Genomic DNA, 27,091 nt, shown 5'->3' with positions numbered 1-27,091 from the left:
TTTGGAGCTGGGAGTGTAGGTATTACACACTGTTGATGATGCTGTTGAATGCTTGGAGGAAGCCAGAGAATCTGTGGTAATGGTCACAACCTTTTACTGCAGATAAAGACTCTCATCAAAGAAACCATCCTGCCTCTTGGAGCTGAGTGCCAGCCCTTTCGGCTACCTCTGAGGCCCATGTTGCATCCACATTATACCCACATCACATCCTGTCTTCCTTCGTATGAGATGCTCACTCTCCTGTTCTTCCCACAGCTCCTTTGGTCTACATTAGACTCTTCAGTGCTTAATTATATTCAGTTTTATTTTTCACCGTATGAAGTTCATGTAATTTTTCTTCTATTCCGAATTAAATTATCAACAATTTGAGGTCGAAGTTCTCCTTTACTTTTTCAGGACATCCTCCCAACTCAGATTTATAAATGCTCTTTGACTGATTTTCTTCATTTGAACCTTTATATTGCAAAGTAGAATTAAGCCTTTACTATGGTTTACAGAGCCCCTAGTGAACTAGTAAACTGCCCTGTCTTACTTTCATGCCCACACCCCACCTACAGCCTTCACCCCACCCTTACCTCCTGATTAATCTGCACTCCATCCATAGTACCCTCTCTCACCACTGATACATAGACTCTTATCCCTCCCCTCACTACCTTCTTCTCACCTTATAGGGATAAGCACATATCACTGACTCTGGGACAGAATCTGAAACATCCAGCAGGTGCCCTTCCCTGGCATGGCCGGACCTCCCTGTGCTCATCCCCCTCACAGCATTACATAACTGCATTCACCTAATATTGGACAAACTTTAAATGGAAACAATTCAAAAAAGCTTAGGGCTATCACCATTTCATCTCAGTGCCTAGCATGGTGCTTAACCTACTCTGGCCACTTAATATCTGTAGCATTAGTGAATGAATCAATGAAACAATAGAATGGGCACAAGAGGAAGAATAGAGAGCTCTTCTGCATAGCTGGGGAAGATAACCCAGTATCCTGGTATGAGGAGACAACAGCTGCAGTCCAGATTCAAATGGGATGGGCAGCCATGCATCAGCTGTATCCATAGTAGCAGGGTCACAGAGTCAGTTCCACTTCAGGCTGGTCATATTTACCCTTTGTCATGGCTATAGATTTCTGCTTCTAACATTCTGAAAAGGGGGTGTTGTGGGTCACAGAAAACTTGCAAGAAAATGTGACTACTGGGAATACCCCTTGGGTGCCCATGTCATGGCAACTAAATTGCAGACTCAATAAAGGGGTTTCAGCATCCAGGAGCCAACAACTCTGCAGAAGCTGGAAGATATGTAGCCAGTAAAGGCTGTTCTTTGTTAATCTTGGGACCCACTGGCCTCTGACCCTTCCTTCTGAACTTGGCCAGGTGGAAAACCCCCAGGCTTTACTCTTCTTATATCTTCTTATATCCCTCCCCTGTATTAATCTGTCATTCGCCCTTCCTCTGTGCTTCTGTGCCTGGCTGCACATAGCACACAGGAGGCTTGTTTTTAAGACATAGACAGATGGGCAGCTCTTTAGAAAACTGCTTCAAGTTGGAGGACGAAGACTGTTCTTTTCAAGAAAGAGATAGTTTGGGAAGCTAGGAAATCTGTTCTTGCTTTAGAGCTACCATCTCTCAGGGCACCATCCCTTCCTCTCAGATATCTTACTACAATGTGAATAAAGGACTCAGAATGTGTAGACAGCTGGTTTCCCCGGGAGATAACAGTATTTTAGGAAAGCATCCTGTAAGCATAAGCTCTGGGGAAAAGTTCCAAACTCCCCACATGACGATCCCATGATGGACCAGTTTCCACCCTTTCTCCTTCCTGCCTCCAGCTTTCCCTTGCTGACCCACCAGGGAGTTCCTAAAGGGACTCACCCACTGCTGTGCTGAAATGACAGGTACTCACTGGTGAGTTTCCCAAATGCAAATAATTGGTTGATTCAGAGTTAGTCTATAGGTCAGGCTATATGAGGAACACATGAGCTCACCATGTGGGTCTTAACACTAGATGAGGAAATGGCTGAGAGAGGGACCTAGATGTAAAGGAAAAAATGTCCCCCTTCAATATCCATCACATATCTCATGAGAAGCGGTTATGTTTCAGCACTCCAGGCAATTAAAAGGTATGTAAGATATGTTCCTGGAACTCAAAAAATATTGAATTTGAACTTAGGTGTAGCCTTACAGAAGTAGGACTAGTTAGTTTTAAAGCATTATAATGGAAGCTCTGGAAGTGATAGACATCAACAGGTGGCACTGGGTTAAGCATTTGGGAGTCCACAATGAAAGAGAACAAGGTCTTGTTTAATGCAAAGACCAACTTCTCTTTCACTCACTAGGTAAAATCTCTCTGACCGAAAAGACTTTCTCTTCAACAGCTTTTGTGTCATCTCAAACTGTGTCTTATTATCTCATAGAGTGTCACTAAGTTGTGTTTTGTTCTCTCAAAATAAAAGTTAATTGTAATTCCACTTTATTAAAAAAAGATCACTATATATTACAGATTAATTTTTCAATTATGAACCCCTTTTTCTTTCCTTGCTGGAATAAATAAAACCAAAGGCTTCCTGTAGGCTATAACACTGAAGATGCCACTTGGGATAGTAGATATGAGTTTGGTGTTCAGAAGATAAATTTATCTGAAGATAGAGATTTGGGAGCCAACAGAGTATAAATATGACTTTTCTTTTTTTATGGCAGTAGATGAGAGGACCCTAAGAGATTGTATGAGTTAAGAATAAAGGATCTCAGAGTAAACACTATGGAACAGCAATAGTTAAGCCAGTTTCTCAACCTCCACACTACCGATGTTGTAGAATAGATAATTCTTTGTTGTGGGAGCTACCTGTGCATTGTAGGATGTTTAGAGCATCCTTGGCTTCTGCTTATTAGATGCCAAAAACATCCACTCACCCTCAGTTGTGACAATCAGAACTGTCTCCAGATTATTTCCAAGTGTCTCCTGGAGAGCAAAATCAATCCCAGTTGAGAATCTCTCATTTAAGTGATGGGCAAAAGAATATGTTGCAAATATAATTGACAAGGAGTAGTCATAAAATCTGGCAGTAAGGTAAATAAGGAAAGAGAATATTTTGAGAAAAATGTAATCAAATATCAAGGAAAGGTATCCTATATAATAAAAGCCTAATATGCAAATTGTCTAACTGGGAGTTCGACAGCTTGCTATAATGGGTGCTGACCACCAGGGGGTAGCACAGAACATGATGGTCATTGAGGATGCGGCACTGGCAGCAGACAGCAGTGGAGGCGCTGCCAGCCCCCATGGGCTCCAGTGGGAGTGGGACCTCAGAGAGATGGTGGAGCAGGTGAGTGGGTGGCACCAGGCCACAGCCAGTGTGAGCCAGGGCCTGATTGCCCCACCGATTGCCCTGCAGATGGCGACCAGTGGTGATGGAGGAGAGGGGCAGGGCGGGGCTGCCGCTGGGCTTCCAGGCATTAAGGGAGCCGGGCTGGAGACCCTGGACCTGACTGATTTCCCCGCAGGCAGGATAGTGGAGCATCCTGGTGAGGGGGCAAGGCCAGGCCAAGGCGGGGTGCCAGGCTGGGCTGCTGGGCTGCAAAGCTGGGGGTGTGAGCTGGGGCCAGATTCCCACAGGCCATCCTGAGGGACATAAGTACCAACCACCCAGCTGTTTTAGAGGTAAGCACACTGTAGTGAGCACACAGGAGTTTGCTCTTCGTGTCCCACATTGCTCGTTCTTCCTTCTAGGCCCTAGAACCTCTAGGGTGACACTCATATTCTTCATCCAGTCCTCTGCATCTTTGGATTCCAAAACCCTGTTCCTAATATTCTTGGACTTGGACCATGGAGCCCCTTGAAGCTAGGAGGTTAACATGGATATGTCTCCATGGCTACCATTGCCACCTGTTCCATAAAACCTAAGGGTGGGCGGAAATCTGGACGAGTTTGTAAGTGTGAAAGTGAGGAACCAACATGCAGGACAAGTCGATGACAAGTTGGCTTGCTCAGAGCCCTCTACACTTCAGGGAATGCAAACCTGTGGCATTAAGACAACCTTCCCATTGCCAAGAAATCTGGCTCGCTTCCTTATCGTGGTCTTCTTAAGAAAAACAAAACAAAATTTCTTGAAAGGTCAAAAAATTCCTTCCCACCACAGTATAGTAAATGTGGTCTTTATGAGTTCCTAGATGTGTTTTCAGAGAGACACCGAAAACACACATGCTTTATTCCCAACCAATTTGTGCTAGGCGGGCTCTCCAGAAGACCTCTTTGAAATGATGCACTTTTTAGTTTCCAAACTCAGTGGTGGGGAAGGGAAGGAGGGGAGGAGCACAAAGGTTTTGTTTTGTTTTCAGCTTTCAAATCTGAATTTTCACTGGTAAAATCTGTTCCAATTAAGGGAAATGAAATCCCCCCTGCCTTTATGAGTTTTTTATTCTGCCCTCATAATAAGAAGACTCTTGATTACTATTTTACTGTTAAAATGTTAGTTTCTACGGCAGCCACCAAAGAATACTGATGGAGTTCCATTCCTGGATTCACTTTTCACATACATACACTAATGAACCCCATACAAGCCTCTTTGTCCATCAGTAGGAGTCCTGGGTTGGATATTATCAAGTATCTCTCTCAGGGCCAATGCTAGCCCAGCAATGAAGAGAATGGGGGTAATTGGCCTTTCACACATTTCACAGAGATAGAAAGAGACTGTTTTTAACGGACTCCCCTTTTTCCTTTGACCACCTTTCTTTCATCTGGTTGCCTCTGAGGTGCTGTCTTCATTCCTTCTTCATTGCAGCCTTTGCCACCCTTCTTCCTTGATTCAGTGGCATTTTAGAACTCTCTTTGGTTACATGAGTACCCAGTTACCTAATTAAGATCTAGGAATGGTAGTAACAGAGGCAAGTGTGAGCCTGAAAATGGTTCTGCCAAAGAGCATCCATCCTTGAGACACAGTACAAATCAAAACAAACATCACTTCTTCCTTAACAAAATACCTGCCACTACTATTGCTAACAGAGGGGAGAGGGTCTTGCCTCCCCAGTTGTTAATGGGGGTAGATTTCTTATGATATCCTGAGAAAAAGAATTTTCTGAGACTTTCGCACTGGAGGAGTTTCCAAGTTCTATTTCTCTTTGTCCCGCCCCCCCCCCTCCCCCCCCAGAAGAAGTGTAGCTGGGCCTTTAGTAGAGCTAAAATCAGAGCCAGAATCCAGAGTTTCCATTCTGTCTTGCATAGCCCAATCTAGCATCAGGCCAGCTTAATTTTGTTTCCCCAATGCAATCCATCAGTCCATTGCATGTGGGGACTGCAGGGAAACATGGGCAAATGCAAGGAAGCCTAGAGCAAGCCAAGAGCATAAGAGAGCCAAGAGAACTCTTTTGTTTAGGAGATTATGTGTTCCCAAATTTTTGCATGCTTGCAGTGACTATGCCCATTTTGCCCAATGATCTTCATTCCCAGGTGTGACTAACACTCCATGTCACCCCAGCTTTACTGGGCATGCATCTATCTTCCCTTTGTTGGATTCTTTCCCCGAGAGTTTCAGGGAATAGGCCGGTGGTTCCCTGGGTAGTGAAAAGTTGCAGCTTCCTGGTGAAGCTGCCCAAATGACATGCCTATGTCTGTTCTTCTATCTTTGCTCCTTTCTTACTATTAATAACTAGCTAGTTACAATGGTATCACTATGATTCTGCCTCTTTTTCAACATAAATCAGTCACTAATATGTCATGTTTTTGATGTAACAACTAAAAGCCCATAGATATTTCAAGATACCAACACTCTCCCTGAAATTTCCTCACTTACAACTTTCTATGCAAAAGAGCACCTCAAAATATCAAAGCATATACTGTCAGCCACAGATTCTAGAGATAGGGCTGATAAAGTCTTTCTCTTCACCTTCAATGTTCCCTGGCCCCAGCACACCCCACTGTACCCCTAATGAGGAACTCTGGGGTGAGTCAAGGGTGCAGAGAAACGTCCAGAGGTAGGAGATAAAGACTTCATTCATTCTTGTACACAGTAGTCTTCAGTAAGTGCCTGTCCCATGCCAGTCTGTGTTAGGTACTGGGGATTAAATGGCAAACAATTATGGTCTCTGCCCTTGTAGGCCTATTGTTTAATCAGCAAGATTTTATGTAAACAAGTAAAAACTGACTTAGATACCAATCATGGCATATGCTATGAAAGACACAAACAGGAATCCATGTTTCAAAAGAAAAGTGGAGAGACATTAAGTAAGGTAGTCAGGGAAGGCCAGTCTAAAGAGGTCATTTTTTATGCTGGTGATTTTTTAAAAGTGCAGAATATTATGGAGGAGGACTATTTTCCTATTTACAGTTGACCCTCAAACAACATGGGTTTAGGGACGCAACACCTTCCCCCATACTCCATTGTCAAAAGTTCATATATAATTTTTGATGCCCCAATAACTTATTTGCCCCTATTGTCCATGGGGGATTGGTTCCAGGACCCCTATAGATAGCAAAATTTGTGGATGCTCAAGTGCCCCATATAAAAAGGTGTAAGTCAGTGCATACAGTCAGCCCTCTGCAGCCATGGATTGGAACAGTATAGGTATTTTTTGAAAAAAAAAATTGTGTATAGGTGGCCTGGTGCAGTTCAAACCCATGTTGTTCCAGGGACAACTGTATATTTTTGCTGTATGGAGAAGGCTGAGAATGGAAGTAGGAAGATCAGTGTGGAGGTGTTGTGTCGTAGAAGCAAAGGTGGACTCCAGGGTATTAGCAGTGGAACTAGAAAGTGAACAAATTTGCTCCATATTTTTTAGGTGAAAGGAACAAGATTAGCTAATACATTGAATATAATGGTGGTGGATGGATGGAGGTGACAAGGCCAATGCTGGTTTCCGTCTTGAGCAATTGGGAGGATGGTGGCTCCATTTCCTGAGGAGGAGCATGCCAGGACAGGGTTGGCAGTAAGTATCATATGTCCACGTCTGGACAAGCTGACTCAGAGATGGGCCAATAACAGCAATATCAGGTAGACAGTTAGAGATGTGCTATCAATAGAGCCAAAAAAGCAGAGTTTCAAGGACAGAGAGATCTACTGTGATGAATGCTGTTGAGAGTTAAGTAACATGGGTGCAAAATAGGAGCCATGGATTGGCAATGTGGAACAGCTGATGACTAGAATAAGAGGAATGCACGGAGTAGGTGTGGATCATACACATGGGTCCGGGGCAGTGCCTCAGGCTCTGTTCCATTCAGAGACACATGCATTCTTTTTCTTGTGGATTGAATGGCAATATCTGCCCTGAAGGAAACTAACCAGCCAACTCCACAACTACCTCCCATCTCAGCCCCAAAATCCTGGTGACATTCAGGGCAGAGCTCAGAAAAAATAAAGTTATAACTTGAGGTTCACCTCTGTTTCAGGTGATAGAAAGAAGGGATGCTCTTTTTTATGTCTTTCCTTTCATCTTCTCATAGTGTAGGCAGTTCAGAAGACGATGCCAGAGAAGAGGTGCCAAAAAAGCAACCTAGCAGCAAGCTGCCTTCCTGCTTCTAGAGAGGCTCTAAGTGAAAGAGACAAGATGGCTCAATCTAACTTACTAGAATTGAAGGGAGCAGGAAATTGGGGTGGGGGTAGGGAGTAGTGCCTATGTTAGCAAAGTCTCCATCTTGGGTCATTAGGCTTCTTGGGGGAGAGCTGAGAGTTTGGTTAAATCTCTCAGTGGGGGAAATCCCAGTTAACAATTAGGACTTGCACTTCACACCTCCCCTGGCCAGTAGGCCCAGGCTGTTCTGTAGGTTTGTGTGCCGAATACCCATGTTGACATTAACCAGAAAGTAAATCAAGCAATCCTGGGGACATTAAAACCCAACCCTGAAACTTTAATTATATATAAACATATAAACACTATGCATCAGAATATAAAGAAATACCAACGTGTGCTTAATTGCTACATTGCTTATCATGGAAGGCAGGCAATTTGATCACCTCAAGAGATCCCTTTATGATTAAGAGCCTTTTCTTAATTGCCAGAAAACTCTAACAATGTTCTCATCGGGGACAGCTGTCAGGATTAGAAAAGAGAACATATCACCCAATTCATCTATAATCGCAATTTAGTATTATTCAATAGTAGCCTGTGGGATAAACCTTAGGAAACAGGGCTCTTGTGTGAACAAAGGGATGAACAAAATGGATTACTTAATCATTAGTTCTCTTTGTTTATGCCTACTCCTTTTCAATTAGTACTTTAGAAACTTCACATTTTCCTCTCTCATGTTTTCTGACCTTACCATATTACTACCTGCCCCACATGTCTGACTACATCAAGCATGTCAAACTCGTGGCCTGCGGGCCACATGTGGCTCACAATTAATATTTTTGCCACCCAGCCAATATAACTGTATGTAAGAAATGTTTTAATAAAAATTTTGTAACTTAATTTTTATAATATCCTGGCACACATAATTATTAATAACAAACTACAACATTCGTAATTACTATAATCATTTTGCATTCATTTTCCTTATGCGACTTACAGGCAAGTGCTCCATTTCTCCCCACTAGTAAAGGGTGTCCCAAGGTTCACGCAAGAAGTAGTTTTGATGGACAGCGCAGGTTTGTGGTGAGAAATTGTAAATTTTTTATTGTATTGATTCATAAAGTATACAGTGTGGGGTTGTGTGTGGAATAGCATATCGGGTAAACTGGATTATCATGTCGCGATAGCGAGCACCATTAACTGTTACTGCCTGAGCAGCCGCATTTTCGAAAAATGGTCCGATGATGCCTCTAGCCCAAAATCCGCACCAAACAGTGACACATTGTGTATGCATTTGTTTCTCAACAATCACTCGTGGATTTTCTGAACCCCAAATGCAATAATTTTGTCAATTAACCAAGCCATCAAGATGAAAATGAGCCTCATCGAAATTTAGCCACATTTATGCAAAAACGGTCATGGAAAGTTTCAACAAAAGAGTGCGTATGTGCTAGCAAAGCCATGGAGACCATTTGCCCGATGTGCTGTTCCATACATAACCCTATGCTGTATGCTTTATGAATCAATAAAAACTTTATAATTTTTCATTATAAACCTGTGTTTTCTATCAAAGTTGCTCCTTGAGTGAATTTTGGGACACCCTTTACTAGCAGCGAATATTTTAGCAGCTGATTGCCATGTCATTAGTCTTGGACTGACTTGTTTGGTGTGAGCAACAGGAAATATTTCGCTTTCAGAGAACAAGAAAAATAGGTTTATTTGCATTATGCTTATTAATTTGTGCAGTTCTTCAGTGTCCGGTGAGTTAATGTTCAAGAAAAAATATTAATTTTTATTAAAATGTTCTATTATTTTATGTTAACAATTACTCATTTATTTCAGCCTTTTGTATTCAGCATGTCTCTATCAAAATAAACCTATGTTTCTATGAAAATTAAAGCTTTTGTATTTTGTAGTCCACATAAACTTAAACCTTGTTTTTTTGGCCCGTGTTAGCCTTTGAGTTTGACATGCTTGGACTACATGAGTCACTGGAATAGCCCAATTAGGGATTATCATATAACTTAAGAGCTTTGTGCCTTCGAGAATAGTATAAATATTTCTAGGGGGAGGAAACATAATCCTGCACAAAAGGCCTTCCTGTATTCGTGGATTTGTATCCACCCCACACCAGGGCCTGTTCCCATGCTTTTCTCTACACCTTAGAACAGCCTCTGACCTTGGACTCAAATTCTCGTCAGTTTTTCCTCTTCTACTAATGCAGAAGTCATACACTCCAGCTCTATGTGGTTATTTTAGACATTTTAACATGCTTATTTAACTTGGTAGTGGCTAATATGTCATTGTCTGTAGCCTCTCCCCACCAGCAATCCAAAGAGGCTTTAGAATGCCTCTCCCGACTTACATTCTATTTTCATCCAGTATTTTAATTCATTCTTTTTCTAATCACCATACTTTGAACAAATTGCTTGCTACTGCTTTTGATATCTTGGCTCTCTCTTCTGAGATCTTTTTGAAGTACACCCTCCAGCATTCCCCTTTACCAAGGGTTGGTGGGTAGTCAAGTCTGTTTTCCTGTGTCAGAAAATGTCTTTATATACTTTCAGTGAGTAAATAGCTTGGCAGGTTTTTTTGTTTAATACTTGGAAGCTATTATTCTATCATCTCCTGGCTTCTTTGTTGCTATTGAAATATCAGCTATCAGTCTAACAGTAATTTCTTTTTGGGAAACCATCTTACTACTGGTTGCTTCTTGGATCTTTTTTTTTTTTTTTTTTTGTACTAATGTATGTGGTGTCATACAAGTGGCTAGATGTCTGCCTTTTGTTCTGTGTGACATTTTTCAGGCTCTTCTTAAATTTGAGGATTAATTTTTCATAAATTCCAAGAAATAATCAGTGATTCTCTCTTTAAATATTGCCTCTACCTCATTATCTTTGTTGGATACTGTTCTGTTTTCTTTTAGTTTTGGGGAATTTCCATTACTTTCTTGTCAGTAAGTCATACATTTGAAACATTGTAGATGCCTTATAATGTTTGTTTATTTCAGGCTATTGTTCCACTCTGCAGCCTGAAACAGAAGTCACTCAGAATTTTGATTCTTTTGTTAGGGTTTGTGGGCATGATTTAGAAGGAAGCAGGAATTTTATGGTCATGTATCAGTCATAATTGCCTCAGGAACACAGAAGTCCATCAAGGCATTCCAAGGAGGAAGGTCTTAGAGTGTAAGAAGCTAGCTGTTGGAAAGGGTAGGACAGTAAAAGTCAGAAAAGTTCTGCTGGAAAAGGGGGATTCCAGGGAACTGGCCCAGAAGCTGGAGCAAATCTCAGGTCTCTGGGAGCTGCCAACATTGGGATCTCAGCAACTTGTAGTATAAAGTGTGTGGCGCCTAGGTGTCCAGCAGCCGCTGCTAACCCTGTGTCTGAAATCTTCCCACACAGCTATACATCCCCCTAGAGACAAATGGATTCTTCCATTCCTTTAACAGCTCATGGGAATGCCTCTCACTGGGTAACTCTAACCTGGAACCACATGCAGAAAGGGCTTCTAGGAGCTGTGTGTGGTTCCAGGCTTATCCCTTGCTACACAGAGCAGAATGGAGAAGGGGTGATAGTGATTTCAAGTTGACAACAATTTGGCATAGGTCCTTAAGTATTACTGATACAACTTCATGTTGTACATATATTATTTTCTCCTAATAACATGGCTAAAAATGAAGAACTAACAGACCCATTTTGTTTTTATTTCAGAGAGAAAGGGAGAGGAAGAAAGAGGTGGAAATATCAATGATGAGAGAGAATCATTGTTCGGCTGCCTCCTGCATGCCCCCTACTGGGGGTTGAGCCCGCAACCTGAGCATGTGCTCTGACCTATGAATCAAACTGGTTCATAGGTTGATGCTCAACAGCTAAGCCCACCTGCCAGGCTAACACACCCATTTTAAGGGACCCAATATCCAGAGAGGTCTATTAACTTTTCCAAAACCACATAGGAGATAATGGCAGAAATGGGGCCAGAATCGAGGTTTTCCTAGTACTGAAATAAACTATTTTCATGAAATAAAATATTAACTTGAAGAAAATATCCAAGATTATAATTTATGCAACTTAGACAAAGAACTAAGACATTTTGCTTCCATTCACACCAATCTGACTTTTAGAAATCAAGCTCTAACACCTTTCTTCCTGGTAATCTATCCATTTCAACTTTTTAGTCCCAAGAGAAACTTAGCAGATGTGAAAGGACATTTGTGAAGGTAGAATATGATTCCAAGATGGTTCATTTCCTGGTGACCTGTATCTGGGGATGTCTTGGACTATCTGCACCATGCTCTAAGAGTCACTACCTCAAAAAAAGCCATCACAATTAAGTGTCATTTCCATTGGACATGCACTCAATATTCCAACTGTCAAATATTATTTGACAAGTACTTCTCAAGCACCTTTTTTTATTCTTTGCCAGGATTACAATTCCTGTGATCATCATGATATTTCCATGTTATTAACTCTGAGATTATTAGGTTAGCAAAGTATTTTAAAATATGTCAGTAAAAGTATGCATATTAATTAAAATGTTCCTACATAAAAGCCTTAAACTAAACTCCCTGAGCTGATTAGAGACAAAAGACTTTTATTAAATACGATTTGATAGGTTAAGTATTTTAATATCTCTGCCAATCATTGCTACAAAAGAACATTTATTGTCAAGCCTGAAATGGGTGAAAAGGGGAAATATTAGTATATTATTGTCTGTTACTGCTGTATGTTCTTAAGATACCAGCAAAAACAGCATTTTTAAGCACTGGCCAGGACATCTTGCCCCTGATGGAGACCTGTTATCTACCACCAGGTTTTCATTCTGTTTTAAACATTCGTAATTAAATGACTGATTTTTTGAGTGGATGGATGGAGTGTGAAGCAACCTGCTTATAGATTTTTGTGTTAATGGAGATGCTCTTTAGTGGCATATGGAGCACTTCTAGTTATTAGTCCACTGTGGATATATACTTGGCACTCAGTGTAGAAGCACTGAGCATAAAAATAGGATCTCCACTTTGAACAAACCTTTTATTCACATTCCTTCCTCACTTTGCTTTAGCTTTGCTGTAGTGTAAAATTTTAGAGAAAATGGATGAATCTAGCAAATATGTGAAGGAGACAGAAACAGGATGAAGCTGGTAAGTAAGGCTGGTGATAGATTGGAAGAGTTGGTGAAATTTAGGATGAAGTTGGCGAAGCAAGTACCTCTGTGTAAATGAACATGCCCATTGGATTGGGAGAGAGGAATAAAGGCAGGGCTCAGGATTAAAAATACTAGACATAAATCATCCGAAAGGTAGGAATCCACGTGTATAGTTTTGGGGCAAGTGGAATCACCATCAAGATGACCAGATAAGGCCCTGCAGAAATATTCTACTGGCTGATAACACAAGGACCTGGAGGTGAGAGGGGGAAAGAGGATTTGGACAAACTCAAATTCCCATTTAACCACAAGACTGCTCTGTAGGCAGAGAAGATGAAGAGACCAGGGAAAGAGATGTGGGGTCTGGTCGAAAGCCTGTCAGCAGCTCCTTGTTCAAGGCAAAGGCAGGACTTCACAGCTGTCAGTCAGTGTCTGGGTTGTGTGGCAATGAGAGGCACAATAGGGGCTCTCCGGTGCTGCTCTCTAATCAGGAAGAGGATGATGTCCGTTTGAGTCTTACAGAAAGGCTCTCCCACCCACCCGCCCACTGGGCAGCTCTTGGACATTTTCACTTCTGCTCTGAGATCACGGGACTTTAGCCCTTTCCTATGCACTTAGATTTGATTTTTTTTCTCTTGGTATTTCAGAGGGGTTTGGGATCTTCTGTAATGAGTTTCTCCATCCTGGTTATTCTCCAGCATAACGTCATTCTTGCCGTTGGTAGTATTACACATGGTTGCCATAGAAGTGAGGATTAATTACATCACAAAGGAGGGGAGGAGACCCACTAGCAAACCCTCTAGGGCACCAAATGATTTCAACTTTTCAAATTCCTAGTAAGTTCTTAGAAGACAGAATATATTTTTGATCATTAAACATTTTTTGCCTTGATTTTGAAGTTGGGATGTATTTTTTACTGTTATTCTCCTATTTAAAAAGAAAGCAGTGGATAGAGACTCACTGGATATTGGGATAATGGAATTATAAAAGCAAGCTACTCTTCAGCACACATTGAAAGTTCTCTGAATTGGAATTTTTTTTTAAAAAATAGAAGATATACTTTCATTTTGGTTCTTGTTCTCAAGAGCTGAAGAAAGCAGGCACTGTGCATGCTTGGTTCTAGTTATATAAAATCTTAAATGGGTTGGTAATCCTCTGGCAGCTCATTATCAGAATCTCCTCTATTTACCTTAAGACTTCCTGAGGGGCAAGATGCCTTTATTGTCCTTACTCAGCTAATTCTGCTTCTTAATTCCAGGTTAGCTTCTAGTTTCATTGCTGAGCTTTAAGCATTCATTTATCTTCTCCTTGTTTCCTAGGTGAATGCCTTTGGGGAGCCTAGCCCATCTTAGAGTAAGAAATGAATGGAATGAATAAAAGGACAGCTAGAAAGTATTTTAACCAAGAGGGGAATCCATAAATAACACTGTAGTGATTAACCTGAAAAAATATCCAAGTAAATATCTGTGTGCTGCAAATGATTCCATTTTCATTCTTGCTCAGGAGCTTCAGAACAATGCTCTGAAAAAGGGTCTTTCCAGTGGTACAATATTGAAGCATCCATTCATTGTCTTAACTAGTGTATCTCTACCCTTGCCAGAGCCACATGACAAGTTATTTACCATTACCATTTTCTGGTCATTGTGGGCCATCATGTTTTTTCTTTCTAATGTGGACATGGTATAGAGTAGAGAATTGCCAGAGAAGATTTTAGAATTTAATGGTACAACAAATTTGAAGGAGGAAGAGGCCATGAATCAAGGAATATAGGCAGACTGAAGGTTGAAAAGGCAAGGAAACAACTTCCCTTCTAGAGTCTCCAGAAGGAATGCAGTTCTGCTGATACCTTGATTTTATCTCATAAGTCACATTTTGAACTTCTGACCTCCAGAACTATCTATATATATAAAAGCCTAAGTGACCAAACGACCAGTCAACCGGTCGCTATGATGCACACTGACCACCAGAGGGCAGATGCTCAACATAGGAACTGCCTCCTGGTGGTCAGTGCACTCCCACAGCGGGAGCGCTGCTCAGCTGACTTATGGGTGCCAGATGCTGGGCCCATGGCTAGCGAGTGCAGCTGTGGTGGCGTGAACCTCTCCCGCCTCCATGGCAGCGCTACCACATGGTGGGAGTGGCAAGCACAGCAGACAGAGATGAGCTGGAGCAGCATGGCAGCTGGCCTGGGCTCAGACTCCTCCCCGGCCACCTGTTGCTTTGTGCATTACTACATCCCTTTGGGGATGTCAGACTGCCAGTTTCAGCCCCTCAACCAGGCCTGTGGGGATTGGGCTGAAACCAGCAGTCTGACATCTTCCAAGGGGTCCCGGATTACGAGAGGCTGCAGGCAAGGCTGAGGGACCCCACCAGTGCACGAATCCATGCACTGGGCCTCTAGTAAGTTAATAAATTGTCTCGTTTTAAGCCATAAGGTTATGTTCATTTGTTACCATAGCAAAGGAAACTAATACATACAACATTAAGGCTCTATCTCTCTCCACCACTTCACAAACTGCTCTCATACCAGGGAGTTAAATATTGCCAAATCCAATGGAAAATTTTAACAAGTCATTTTACAGTGTCATCTTACTTGACCACTCAACAGCTTTTGGCATAAAATACTTCCTCTTTCTTGAAACATTTTTATACTTGACTTCCAGGAGACTACACTACATTGGGTTTCCTCCTAAGTCATTGGCACCTTTTTCCCAACTGCCTTTGTTGAATTTCCCTGCTTTTCCTCCTGAGTACTGAAAGTTCTAAGGCTTAGTCCTGGGATATAGTTTCTAACCACTCTTACTCCCTAGGTGATCTTATTTTACTTTAAAAACAATCTTTATGATGAAGACAACCAAATTTATGTCACCTGCCCAGAACTCTCCCCTAGGCTTATAGATCCAACTACATATCCTGCATCTAGATTTTGTTGTCTAATAGGCATCTCAGAAATATTTTCATCTGCTACAATCCTTTTACCTCTCCTAGCATCTCTGTCCATACCACTTCCCTGTGTCTCAAGGTAAAAATCGTATCTCATCAACTCTACTGCCATGCCCCTAACCCAAGTCATCATTTTCTACTGTACTTTATAAATACCTCCTAACTGGTCTTCACTCCTCCCTTCCCCATCATACCTCCTCCATTGTGTCTATTCTTAGTGTGCATCTTCTACACAACAGTGAATGTGATGCTCTTAAAATCTCAGCAAGATGAATAAGTAAAATGCAAATAGATGGATGATAGATAGATAAATAGATAGATAGATAGATAGATAGATAGATAGATAGATAGATAGATAGGTAGGTAGATAGATAGATAGATAGATAGATAGATAGATAGACAAACAGAGAGATGGATACAGAGGTAAGTGCTGGGGAAGAAAGAGGGATTTACATAACCCTAAGCACTATTATATATATAATGGGAAGAAACAGGTAAGGCCTGATCTTCAGTCTTTATATAGTTTAAACATTGAAAGTGCTTCCTCAGCAGGCAAGGCCTCCCTGAAAAGATCCCCTTCCCAACATACTCAGAATAAAATCATAACTCCTTGTAAATCATGTGAGGCCTAATCCCAACCCTGGCTGCAGTTCTATCATTTGCTTCTTTATTCAGCCTGAACCAGCCACACTGTCCTTTTTTGCTGTTTCCTAAAGATGGTGGTGGTTCCTCCCGGGGTCTTTGTCCTTGCTGTTCTGTCTGCCTGAGCCTTTCTGCCAGAACTTCCTGTGGTGCCTCCCTCACATTACCCAAATTTCTGTTTAAATATCAGTTCATCATAGAGGGTTTCCCTGACCACTCTGATTGCCCTGTACCCGATTAAACCTGTGCATGTGTGTGCATTGTATTATTTATTTATTGTTTACATGTTTATTGCTGTCTTCCCCACTAGGGTGTATGTGTTCTCCATAGGGACAGATTTTTGGGGGGTGCCTTGCTTATTTCTGCATCCTCAGCTCCTAGAAAACAGTTTGGCTCATAGTAAGCACTCTATAAGTAAGATTATATATGTGTGTGTATATGTATGAATACAATAAGCAGACTCCCTATCGTGAGGTAAAACTTTATTAACACTGATGTCAATAAAGGTGTGGCTTACAAAGATATTTATGTAGGGTTTTACTTTGGGCCAACTCACTGTATAAGATCTGCATGGTTTCATTAAGTTTGGACCAAGCTTCACATGTCCTCCAAAGGATCTCACTTACCATCCTGTGAGTGACATGGGCTGGGCACTGTATCAGCAGAACATACTCTGGCTCCTGTCTTATATCATGTGGAAACGGAAGTGGATGGGAGGTGGAGTCCCTCATGGGTACCCTGACCAGGTCCCTCTTTCTTTTCAGACATGGACTTACAGGGGACTAATAGGGGTTTTGTTTTTAACCATACAAATGTCATCCTGAATATTCTTCAGAACACAGCCTCTGCTTTTAGCAAGTTAAAAAGCTGAGTGTTTGTGGGGGAAATATACATATACATATATATGATTAGATATATAATGTCTATGATTGAAGCTTTTTGAGGTTAGAAACCATATCTCATATTTCTCTTATCACTCCATAGAAATGAAACAGCACTAAGCATATAATAATGACTTTGGAAAATGAGTATTCTTAATTTTGTCTTTTTGATAGGAACTCAGCATTAGAAATCATCTGGGGTCCTTCTTTTCAAGTATATGCTTGGTTATGTCAGGAGATCTTAACACAAGGCCCATAAATGGAATTCTGTAGGTCCATGAACCTTCTAAAATACTACACAAAATTTAAGGGTATTTGTGTTTTCTTTGGGAAAGGATCCATAGATTTCCTTAGGTTCACAAAGGGGTCTATTCTCTGAAGGTTGAAAACAACTGAGCTATCCAGACATATATCGATTGCGGGTCTCCTCTGCCCAGAGGAAGGGCTGGGTGAATAACCAGGAAGGCGTGCAGGAGGGCTCTATAATGTTGGTGGACAAAAGGTGGCCATTTGGTGCTGAAATGCCTGCAGTCAACCTTCTTCACTCACCAGGACTCACCTATCTCAACGTAGCAGCCCAACAATTTTACATGAAGGTGGGAGAGAGAAATCTGAAATGATGTCTGAATGTAATGATAGATAACATGTGGCATGCTATGAGGGAGGAATAAACTGGAAGGTTAGAGTTTCCCTCCCTTGACATTTTGAGTCCTGGAGAGCTCTCAGCGGTCTTTCAGTTCCCTCAGTCATGACCCACATAATATTTTTTCAAGTGATAAATGACAACACATTAAGTAAAAAAGTAGCTGTTTTTTGGATGTTTTACACAGCCATAGGGAGGCCCAACTCTTAAAAGCAGATTGTTTGTGAATGAAGTCTTTTACTTCTAAAACTCTGATCATGGTTTAAGACTTTTACATGATAATAACATTTATGCAGTCCTTGATAGTTTACAAAGTATTGTGTTAGTGTATGTAGCTAGATATTAATAAGAAAGGAATCAAAAGAAATCAAACATTATTGTTACACCAGGAAACTATAGCTTCACACACTCCAGGGGATCACATTATTGCCCCACAAGGTTTAACACCCCTCCCTTCCCCCCTCTGGTACTGGATTAAGAAGGGGGTACAGGGGGAGGTAAGCGCATACACAATAGAAGTCAAAATGGCACAGGGGGAGGTGCTTGACCATAGAGGCCTGTCAATCTAGCCTGGGGAAAGAAGGGATTGGTTGGGAGGTGGACCCATTCATTAGAAGTCATCAAAAGCTTGGGAAGTTGATTGGCTATTTTGAAAAAGTGCCTGATCCTTCCCAAGCCTGAGATGATATAATTCCAGGGAACAAAGAAGAACTCTCTCTCACCCACTAACCCATGCTCACCCCTTGAACTAGCGTTTTCTCTCTCTATAGCCACATGGCCTTAGCAGCTGTGCAGTCAGGGAGGAGCCTGTATACAGCACAGCAGTGGATCATAGATGGGAATGCCGGCTAAGCTAGCTGGATGGAGAGAAAGGCTGGACTAGACGAGCTTTATTATGGCACAGGAACTCTGGACAATAGCAGTATTTCTGGCACTGGTAGTCCACGGCAGGACAGATGGAGATGGGACATTGGGAACCAGGAGGCAGCCTTCTATTTTCACCAAATACATCTTCCCACCAGACCTCATCCTCCCCTGTGGGCCTCCAAACATGCCTTTTCTTGCGACACCCCATAGACCTCACTTCCACAGCAACACTTACACCACGTTCTCAACAACTGTGTACTATTTTCAAATGTAGAGGAGGCTCTGAATAGGTTCCTTGACCTATCGCCCCCCTCTTTGGGGGAAACTTGAGCAATTTAGATTGATTTCCTGAGAAATATGTGTCTCAGCTCCCTTCGGGTTAGCATCTGATGGTTTCCTCAGTTGCCGATTCCTCTTCCTGCTATTTAAAGCTGCCTGCTCTCATTCTAGCTTTAGTAGTCATTTGATAAGTCCTGAGGAGCTAATGTTTTCCTGGCAAACCTGGAGGGATACTTTCCCTTCTTTCATGAAGACTGGAGAACTGTTAGCAGTAAAATCATCAGGTTGATGTACTTTAAATAAGGTAGCTGGTTCAAATGGGAGTTCTTAGGGGACCAGTGAATGGCAGACTGTCCATGATTGGTGCAAATATTTCACTGATGTTACTATTTGATTTAAATATAAGACAAAGGTAGAAAAATGTCCATTAGAGATGATAGTCAGCTTTGAATGGTCCTACTGCAATGACAAGTCTCCAGTGAGCTAAAAAGCTTGCACTGAGAGGATTCCAAAGACTTGATAAATCATGGAAGTTTTAGAACTTCACTGTGCCAAAGGAGAGAGTGGTATTTATTAATTTGACAAATATTACTCATAAAATGCAGGGCATCATCACAAATGGCAATAGGGAAAATATTTCCAAGCTAAGGACAAAATCGAAAACGTAACTGCTGTGAAATGAAGGAACCTTGCAGGAAAGTTTGACACCGGCTATGTGTGCCCGTAATTCTTACATTGTGGAGGAGAACGAAAAAGGAGCAGTACAGGAAGCAATTTCCCATACTGTGTAGGCCGCTAGTACTGAATGTCTGGCCTGACTGCCCGTCATCATTCTGGCTGCCACCGTGGTGGCTTCTGGGTATTCATTCTTTTGGGGTGTCATGGAAGGACACTGTGAAAATGTAGGCAGTGTTAACAAGTGACCGGGTAACAGCCATTTCCATATGTGTTTATACTAGTATTTAAGAAGTTAGCAGAAAGCATTCCTTGACACAATAGGCCAGGAGGACTTAATGATGAGTACAGAAAATGTCCAGAATAGGAGACACGTGGAGAGAGGGATGAGGTGCAGTCATGAGGACACTGGACTTGAAGCAGACACCAAAAGGAAGCATGGAAGTTTGATGACCACATTAGGGATACCCAAAGCTGATTTTGCGGACGCCAACCTTTTCCCCTAGAAATGCTCTGCTGGGAGTTCCTCCATTTAAATGAACAGAATCACAGAGTCTGTGTCTGATGGAAGACAGGTGGCCACCTCCTCTTTTCTCTTTATCACCATTGCCCCACCTCCTTTGTCCCTAGCCCCCTCTCTCTGAGATATTCAGGTTACTTCATTGACTAAAGGACTAGGAACAAACAGAAACCCCACGTTGTGAAGGCATAAAAACATATTAGGAATTCTGCTGTACAGTGTCCTCTTTGCTCTTGGATATGATGTACATTGTACAGCCATCTAAAAATCCACATGGCTGTTTAGCAAGGTCACAGAAGCTGGGTGTCACCAAAGCAAGTATTTGAAAGAAACCCAACCTTACTTCCACTGGAAAATGAACCTAAAGAGCTGGGAAGCTTGGAACAGTTGCAGGAAAACACTACATGAGCTCACCAAGCCTGGAAAAGGTGTGATATATGTGGTTGGCCCCAAATAAAAGACACTTTCAAGAGTCTGCTTTTTTTTTTTTTTTTTTTTTTTTTTTTTTTTTTTTTTTTAGTTTAGCAACATCTAGCTCAGTCAGTTATCCCAAATCACTTCATTTTTTGTAAATCAAGTTTGGTCTTATTAGCATACAGATGGGGATTCCGGATTTTTTAAGTGAGAATTCTCACTTTGCTGTGTTAATCAAGCAATCTTTTCTTGCCTGGTGAATTATGAAACCAGATCAAACCTCACTTCTGCCCTCACTGAAGCAAAAGATAAAGGGGACCAGAATTAGTCTTGGATTTAAATCCTAATGTCGCCACTTACCAACTCTGTGGCTCCGGGCAAATCACTTAACTTCTCTGAGCTTTTTTCCCTAATTTGTAAAAATCAGGATTATAGTTGTTATCAAAAGAAGGTTGCATGAATTAAATGAACTCATATTTGAGGAACATGCTTCGTAAAGTACCATGAAAAAGCAGGAATATTCCCTACATAGGAGTCTCAGATTAACATTAATGGGAATTAGAAAGGTGGTCAGACAAAAAGAAGGTGGTAGGAGAGGGTCCCTGAGAAGTGAGATTTTTTTAATATATAGTTTTGGTCCTAAACTCTAAATTAGTTTAGAACTTGGATATCTTAGTCAGTAATCAGTACCTCACTGAACACATGTTTGAAACTGAAACTACGTTTTTACTGAGGAATGAGGTATGTGGAAGGGCAGAGCCAGTGGACTGAGCTGCCTTTCTGGATTGGTAACCATGTGAGTGTTAGGACAATGGAAGGGTGTAGGTCAAAGAAAGTCTGTGATCTTGGGGCGCGTTAATAATGCCAGTCCCTTGTGATTTTCGCTGGCTTTTAAATGTCATTTGCTTCACAGACTCTGAAACCTCATTCTGAACTCCTAACTAATGTGAAATACATTTGTGTGAAACAGCTAAGCTAGACCTTGAACGATTTCTTCATGCCAGTGGCTCAGGGCCATCCTTCAACCAAGACCTGGACAGCCTCGCTCCCAGTCCGCTTGTCCAGGTCACTGTCACTGGTGTTCAGACACTACTATCCTGAATATCTCAGAGTAAGTCAGGTTTACTATTTAGCCCTTTAAAAATACATGCATGAATAAAAAAACAAATGGGGATGTATTCATAGAAACATGTAAATAATAATTTCACTTGTGATGAATAGTCCTGATCGGGTGTTAGCTAAGAAGCTGCTGTTGAGCTCTGAGATAGTCTTTGGATGTCGGGTGGATTTTCTTAAGCTTGCTTACTTCCATTCCTGGACCAGAATTTTCATTACATGTTACTTATTGAAGTCACTTCTCTCTCAGGACGGCAGCCACCCAGAAGTTGCCTGCCCTTATGGTTGCGTGTCTTTTTAATGACTTCATATGTAACTTGGCAGAGTCTTTCCTGGACACCCCTCTGCTCTCAGTGACTGCAATCACAGTACCAGTTTTTGTTCATGTTATATCCTCAATGAGCTCTTTAAATAAATAGTGACATGACAGAGAGGGAGGAGAGAACAGGATGTTGGAGATTGAGGAAAAGGAAACAAACAAGGCACTTTGGAGTTCAATCCAGAGGCTGTTGCCTTTCTATATTCACTAAATTTTCCCCTCACTCACCATTGCATGATTGAGCCACACTGGAAAGATACCATCTACGGCCTTAGGGTAAACAAGTTCTCGGTCATAGAAAAAGAGTAGCCAGAATGACAAAAATACAAACTGGAAAATAAAACACAAAAATAGCATTAGGTTTGTTTTCAATCAGAGATTTTTAAAAAACATAGCAAAATAAAAATACCAGTTTTAAAAACATTATAAAAATGTAAAATGAAAATAATTCCATATTGTAGAATTGTAATATCAATTCTCTGGGGAGTCTGGAGAGTTAGGGATCAATTATTTGTCACTGTGGCAGGCAGAGAGGATAAAGATAAACAGGATTTGCAGACCATTAAGTCATTTCATTTTAACCAATGACCTCTCTTCCTTAAGCTCACCAGGAAGTGTTGAGAGCCACCACATGGAGTGCCTTGAGTCTTACACTTTCCTTGCCCACCCCCTACATAGACATGGCAAGGGGAAGTAGGAAGGGGAGGGAGGAGTAGTGACAAACTCCCAAGCTAGTTAACTAAGAGCTGGATCTCTCCATTGCTCAGAGGTTTAAGTTCATCCCCATTCTCTCATAGCCCTTGACTGTCTGTGCTCTATATCAAAGTCAATGAAAAAATGGGGGCGGGAGGGAGAAACTATTAATTTTCCAACTTTCTTATCTTCTTAAATTCCAAAGCTTCAATTTCTAAGCCTTAAAAAATGAATAACTTCCATTGTTAAATAAAACTTGGCCTTTAGATTTATGGGGGTGACGGAGGAGGTGTCCTGAAAAGTGAAGCTGGAATACCAGGACTTGCTCTGTAATCTGAGAACTCAGAGTTTGGGGAGCTTCATTTTGCATTTAAGTTTGAAGTCTCAATACTTTAGGAAGCAGGACAACGGCAAGTGGAAGGAGGTAGTCATGTCTAATTATAGGTCCTGCTGGGCAGCTGCCTGGCTTGATCTGTTTGTTTCCATTCTAACTAATGAATGAAAACATAAGCAGTGTCATAGAAGTGTGGACAGTGTCAGCAAACAAGCTGACTCTCCCTTGCATTAGTCTTGCTTCTTTCCAATGTCCATTCACACAACAAAATGAATGAGGCACCCATTTTGTGCCCCACACCAGGTGTTTCAGACAGATTGTCTCTCACTTCAATTGCCGTTTTCGTGTGCCAACTTTGAAATTTCCCATATCTCTTTTGTATGGTTTCTAATTGTAGAAGTAACACGTGCTAATTGCAGCAAGTGAAACAAGATGTATAAAAGGGAAAATGAGTTATCTTTCTCCCTAGCACTCTTCATTCCCATCACCATGCTGGAACCAAGGTTATCTCAGTTGTATTTTGATTAAGCAAGGCCCTTTAAACTTCCCTATTAGAACAACAATAAGGATCTTGCATCAGACATTCACAAAGACTCAAAAGCTAATGAGAATTCTGTCAGTATTGTGCTCCTGATGCAGATCTCAGGACATTTATGCAAATGCAGCTGCTCTGGTCTAAAATAATGGACTCGAAACAGCCTTGCCACCCAGGAGACCCGTTCGTCCATATGCACATGTGTATTACATTGCATATACATCTTTGGAACTCACTGTGGATATAGGAAAAGCCAGTGTGGTGAAAAGCAGGTCTCTGAAGGCAGTTATGAACTTAATGTCTTTTTTCCCTTTCATTCTCTTCAGCACATCTTCCAGGCAAGCGACCCCATAGAAAATGGCCTGCAAGAGCTAAATTCATTACAACAAATGAGGGCGTTTTCATTTGCTTTAATTAATACATTATTCACCGACGTAAAGCTCCATCCCTCTGGGAGCAATGTGGATTTGAGAAGGAAGGGTGATGTTGGCTATTTTGGTTGAAAGCCAATTCAACGGCTGTTCTTCCAGTTCGCTGGGCCCTGACCTTGCTCGATAAAACTGATGGAGTAAAATTGTTTAGGGGATAATAATGTGTACAGTATTTAGTGTAATGGACTTGAGCAAAAATGGAAACAAACAAAAAGAGTCAGCTTAAAAGGAGAATGCAATGAGCTAGATAGCTTGGCTGCACAGAGGTGGAAAAAAAATGAACAGCACAAGGGCAGAGAGCCAGATACAATGGTGGACATGTTCTTCCTAGGAAGAAAAATTAAGAAAAATGCCTAGTGCTGCAACCTAATTAGAGAAGCCAGAATCGGGGTCAAGAGCACCATAAAGGAGCTTTTTTCTCTCTTGGAGGAAATGCATCTAGCTTATTTGAGGGAGAAGACAGTATTCTTCCTTCATTAACAGGTGGTACCTGAGCCCTGAACTGTGTTTCCCAATGGTTAGAGCATTGTCCTGCACATCGGAGGGTCACAGGTTTGATTCCCGGTCAAACATGTACCTGCATTGTAGTTTTGATCCCCGGCCCCAACCAGAGCTCATGCAGGAGGCAACCGGTTGATGTGTCTCTCTCACACTGATGTTTCGATGTTTCTCTTCCTCTCTCTTTCTCTCTCTCTCCTTCTTCCTCCCTCCCCCCCCTTCCACTCTCTCTAAAATCAATGGAAAAAAATGTCCTTAGGTGAGGATTAACAAAAAAAAAAAAGAGGGGTGGGGTTAGTGCCTGAAGGCCTTAAAGAGAAAATCTGTCTGAGAAAGTGATTTAAATCTACAGAGATACAGCAAGCCAAGGGCTCTGGTCAGTCACTAACTCCTGTGAAATCCTTAATGTCAGTTAAAAGAGAAGAGGGCCTTTTCGAAGGAAGATCACATAAAGGCATTTTGCCCACTCTTAATTTTTTTGTACCAACCTGTGACTTCTCATACAGAGTTGGGGTTGTTTTTGAATTATGCTTGCATCAGAATCCATCATATTACTTAAAAACTCTGGATTGGTACGAAAGGGTCAGGACTCTGCTCTGAGAGTGTGCATCAGGCAAGTTCTGGAACCTGGGAACTTGATGGATCTAGTGGGCTGTTGGGGAATGACTTCTGGGTCTGAACTCTAGGAAAGTTCTAGCAGGGTTGACCTCCTGACAGTCCTTAGGCTGAAGGTGTGGGTGGAGAGGATCCAGAGGTGAATTAGGTCAGGGTTACTCTCAGGTAGGTCTCTATATAAGCTAAAGTTCTAGAACCACTGGATCAGGCATAAATGTATCACTTAAAATCCTAGTGACTACTCAAAGCTATAATAGCTGGTTTTTAACGATGTCTTGTTATATACCAGGTACTGATCTAGGCTTTTAATTTCTAATTAACAACCTTATGAGGTAAGTCCTATTATTATTCCCTCTCTTAACCCATTTTACAGATGAGGAAACTGAGGCATAGAGAGATGAACAAAGTTCCCTAAAGTCTCATAGCTGGTAAGTGTCAAGGACAGGATTTGAGACCCAGAGTCTAGTACTTGAGCTAGACTTTTTTTTAAAAAAGTATCAGATTTCTAAGAACAGTTCAGATAAAGAACTGCAGGAGGTCAGAAGAAAGCCAATTATCCATAGGTGAGAGAATTAAAAATGACTTCAAAAATACTGCCCAGCTGGCATGGTTCAGTGGTTGAGCATCGATTTATGAACCAGGAGGTCACAGTTTGATTCCCAGTCAGGGTATATACCCAAGGTTTCAGGTTCCATCCCCAGTGTGGGGCATGTATGAGGCAGCCAATTATTGATTCTCTCTCATCATTGATGTTTCTCTCTCTCTCTCTCTCTCTCTCTCTCTCTCTTTCTCTCTCTCCCTTCCTCTCTGAAATCAATAAATATATATTTTAAAAAATACTGATACCTGATTTTTTCTGACCCAGAGATTCTAATTTAATGGGTCTGGGGGGTGTAGCCCAGGCTTCAGAATTTAAAAAAATAAAATTATCCCAAGTGATTCTATTCAGGGCAGCTAAGATTGAGAACCACTTGCCTAGAGGAGCTTCCACTTTGAAAATCAGACCTGGTCTTCTCAGGAGAGGTGGAGTTGTAGAGATGTAGGGAGTTAAACCCTATTGGTGAGATGAGATTGCTAGAGAGAGGGAGGAGAAGAGAGAAGAAAAGAGAGAAATGGGAAGTGAATGCAAGGAAATGCCATCATCTAAGGGACAGAGGGGTAAGGGGCCAGCAAAACACTAAAGAATGATCACATGGTGGAAAACCAGGAATGTACCAGAAACTCATGGTCCCAGAAGGAGAAAGCTTCAAGCAAGAAGGGGGCATTTCAGGGAAGAGCGGGCAACAATTTTAAATGCCATGAAGATGTTGCCATCCCAATACTTGTCACTTACTTTTGACATTTGGCCCTTAGGGCTATAGAATTTGAAGTGCAGTCTTTTGCACATGGATATGAGAAAAAGTCACTCCTCCACCCTACTCCCACCCCCACCCCAGCTATTTAGGCCAGAGCAGGCAGCTGCTTTCGTTAGGAAAGGCAGGCCTGGGGCCTGGGCTCTGGGTGAGAAGGCCTGCACTGTTCTATCAACACAGCAATTAATCACGTACTGAGCACTGAGTGCTTGCCAGTTTTCCCTCTTCGGGGAGAGGCTGCCTCCACCCAGCATGTGAAGTCCACGTGACCACTTTCCTTAGCGAGAGCCTCCCTGGATCATCATGAGTCAAGCTCCTCCTGACTTTCTCTTTCCTTCCCCAGTTGCAGAATGTGGAAATTGAATTGGGGGAAAGAACACATTACTCAGAACTTCCACGGCTTCTCCTTCATCAATAAAAATTGCCTCCACACCATAAACATGCCAATCACTCCTCCCCCTCCACCCTCAGCTCACATATTATTTCACAGGCATACGCCACAGTGTAAAGATACCAACTCCCCAGTGATTTTAATCTGCACTGATGTGCCATCATCAACAAGGAACATTATGGAGCCCTCACACAGGAGCTCGGGAGGGAGGAGCTAGGGTGTACCCAAGAGAAGTAAATAGGCAAGAACTGGGCAAAGAGGAACCACACAGCAGAGCTGGAGGGCAAGGAGAGGGAG

General features: G+C 41.8%; 1 protein-coding gene across 10 annotated transcripts in view; it reads right to left on the bottom strand.

Annotated features, from left to right (window-relative positions):
- LOC118676466 (androgen dependent TFPI regulating protein) overlaps window positions 1–27,091 on the bottom strand; it is a 113,437-nt gene that overhangs the window by 57,624 nt on the left and 28,722 nt on the right. For 9 of the 10 annotated variants that reach the window (XM_036350454.1, XM_036350447.1, XM_036350448.1 and 6 more), the window contains 2 exons: window positions 23,744–23,878; window positions 22,174–22,275 (listed from right to left, as the gene is read on the bottom strand). In XM_036350454.1, coding sequence (XP_036206347.1) covers window positions 22,174–22,275; window positions 23,744–23,878 — 237 coding nt within the window. The remainder of the gene's footprint in view (window positions 1–22,173; window positions 22,276–23,743; window positions 23,879–27,091) is intronic. The other variant, XM_036350455.1, reaches the window with a different exon arrangement.

Source organism: Myotis myotis, unplaced genomic scaffold, assembly GCF_014108235.1.
Source record: "Myotis myotis isolate mMyoMyo1 unplaced genomic scaffold, mMyoMyo1.p scaffold_m19_p_2, whole genome shotgun sequence".
NCBI lineage: Eukaryota > Metazoa > Chordata > Mammalia > Chiroptera > Vespertilionidae > Myotis > Myotis myotis.
This window is presented reverse-complemented; position numbering and strand designations above follow the sequence as displayed.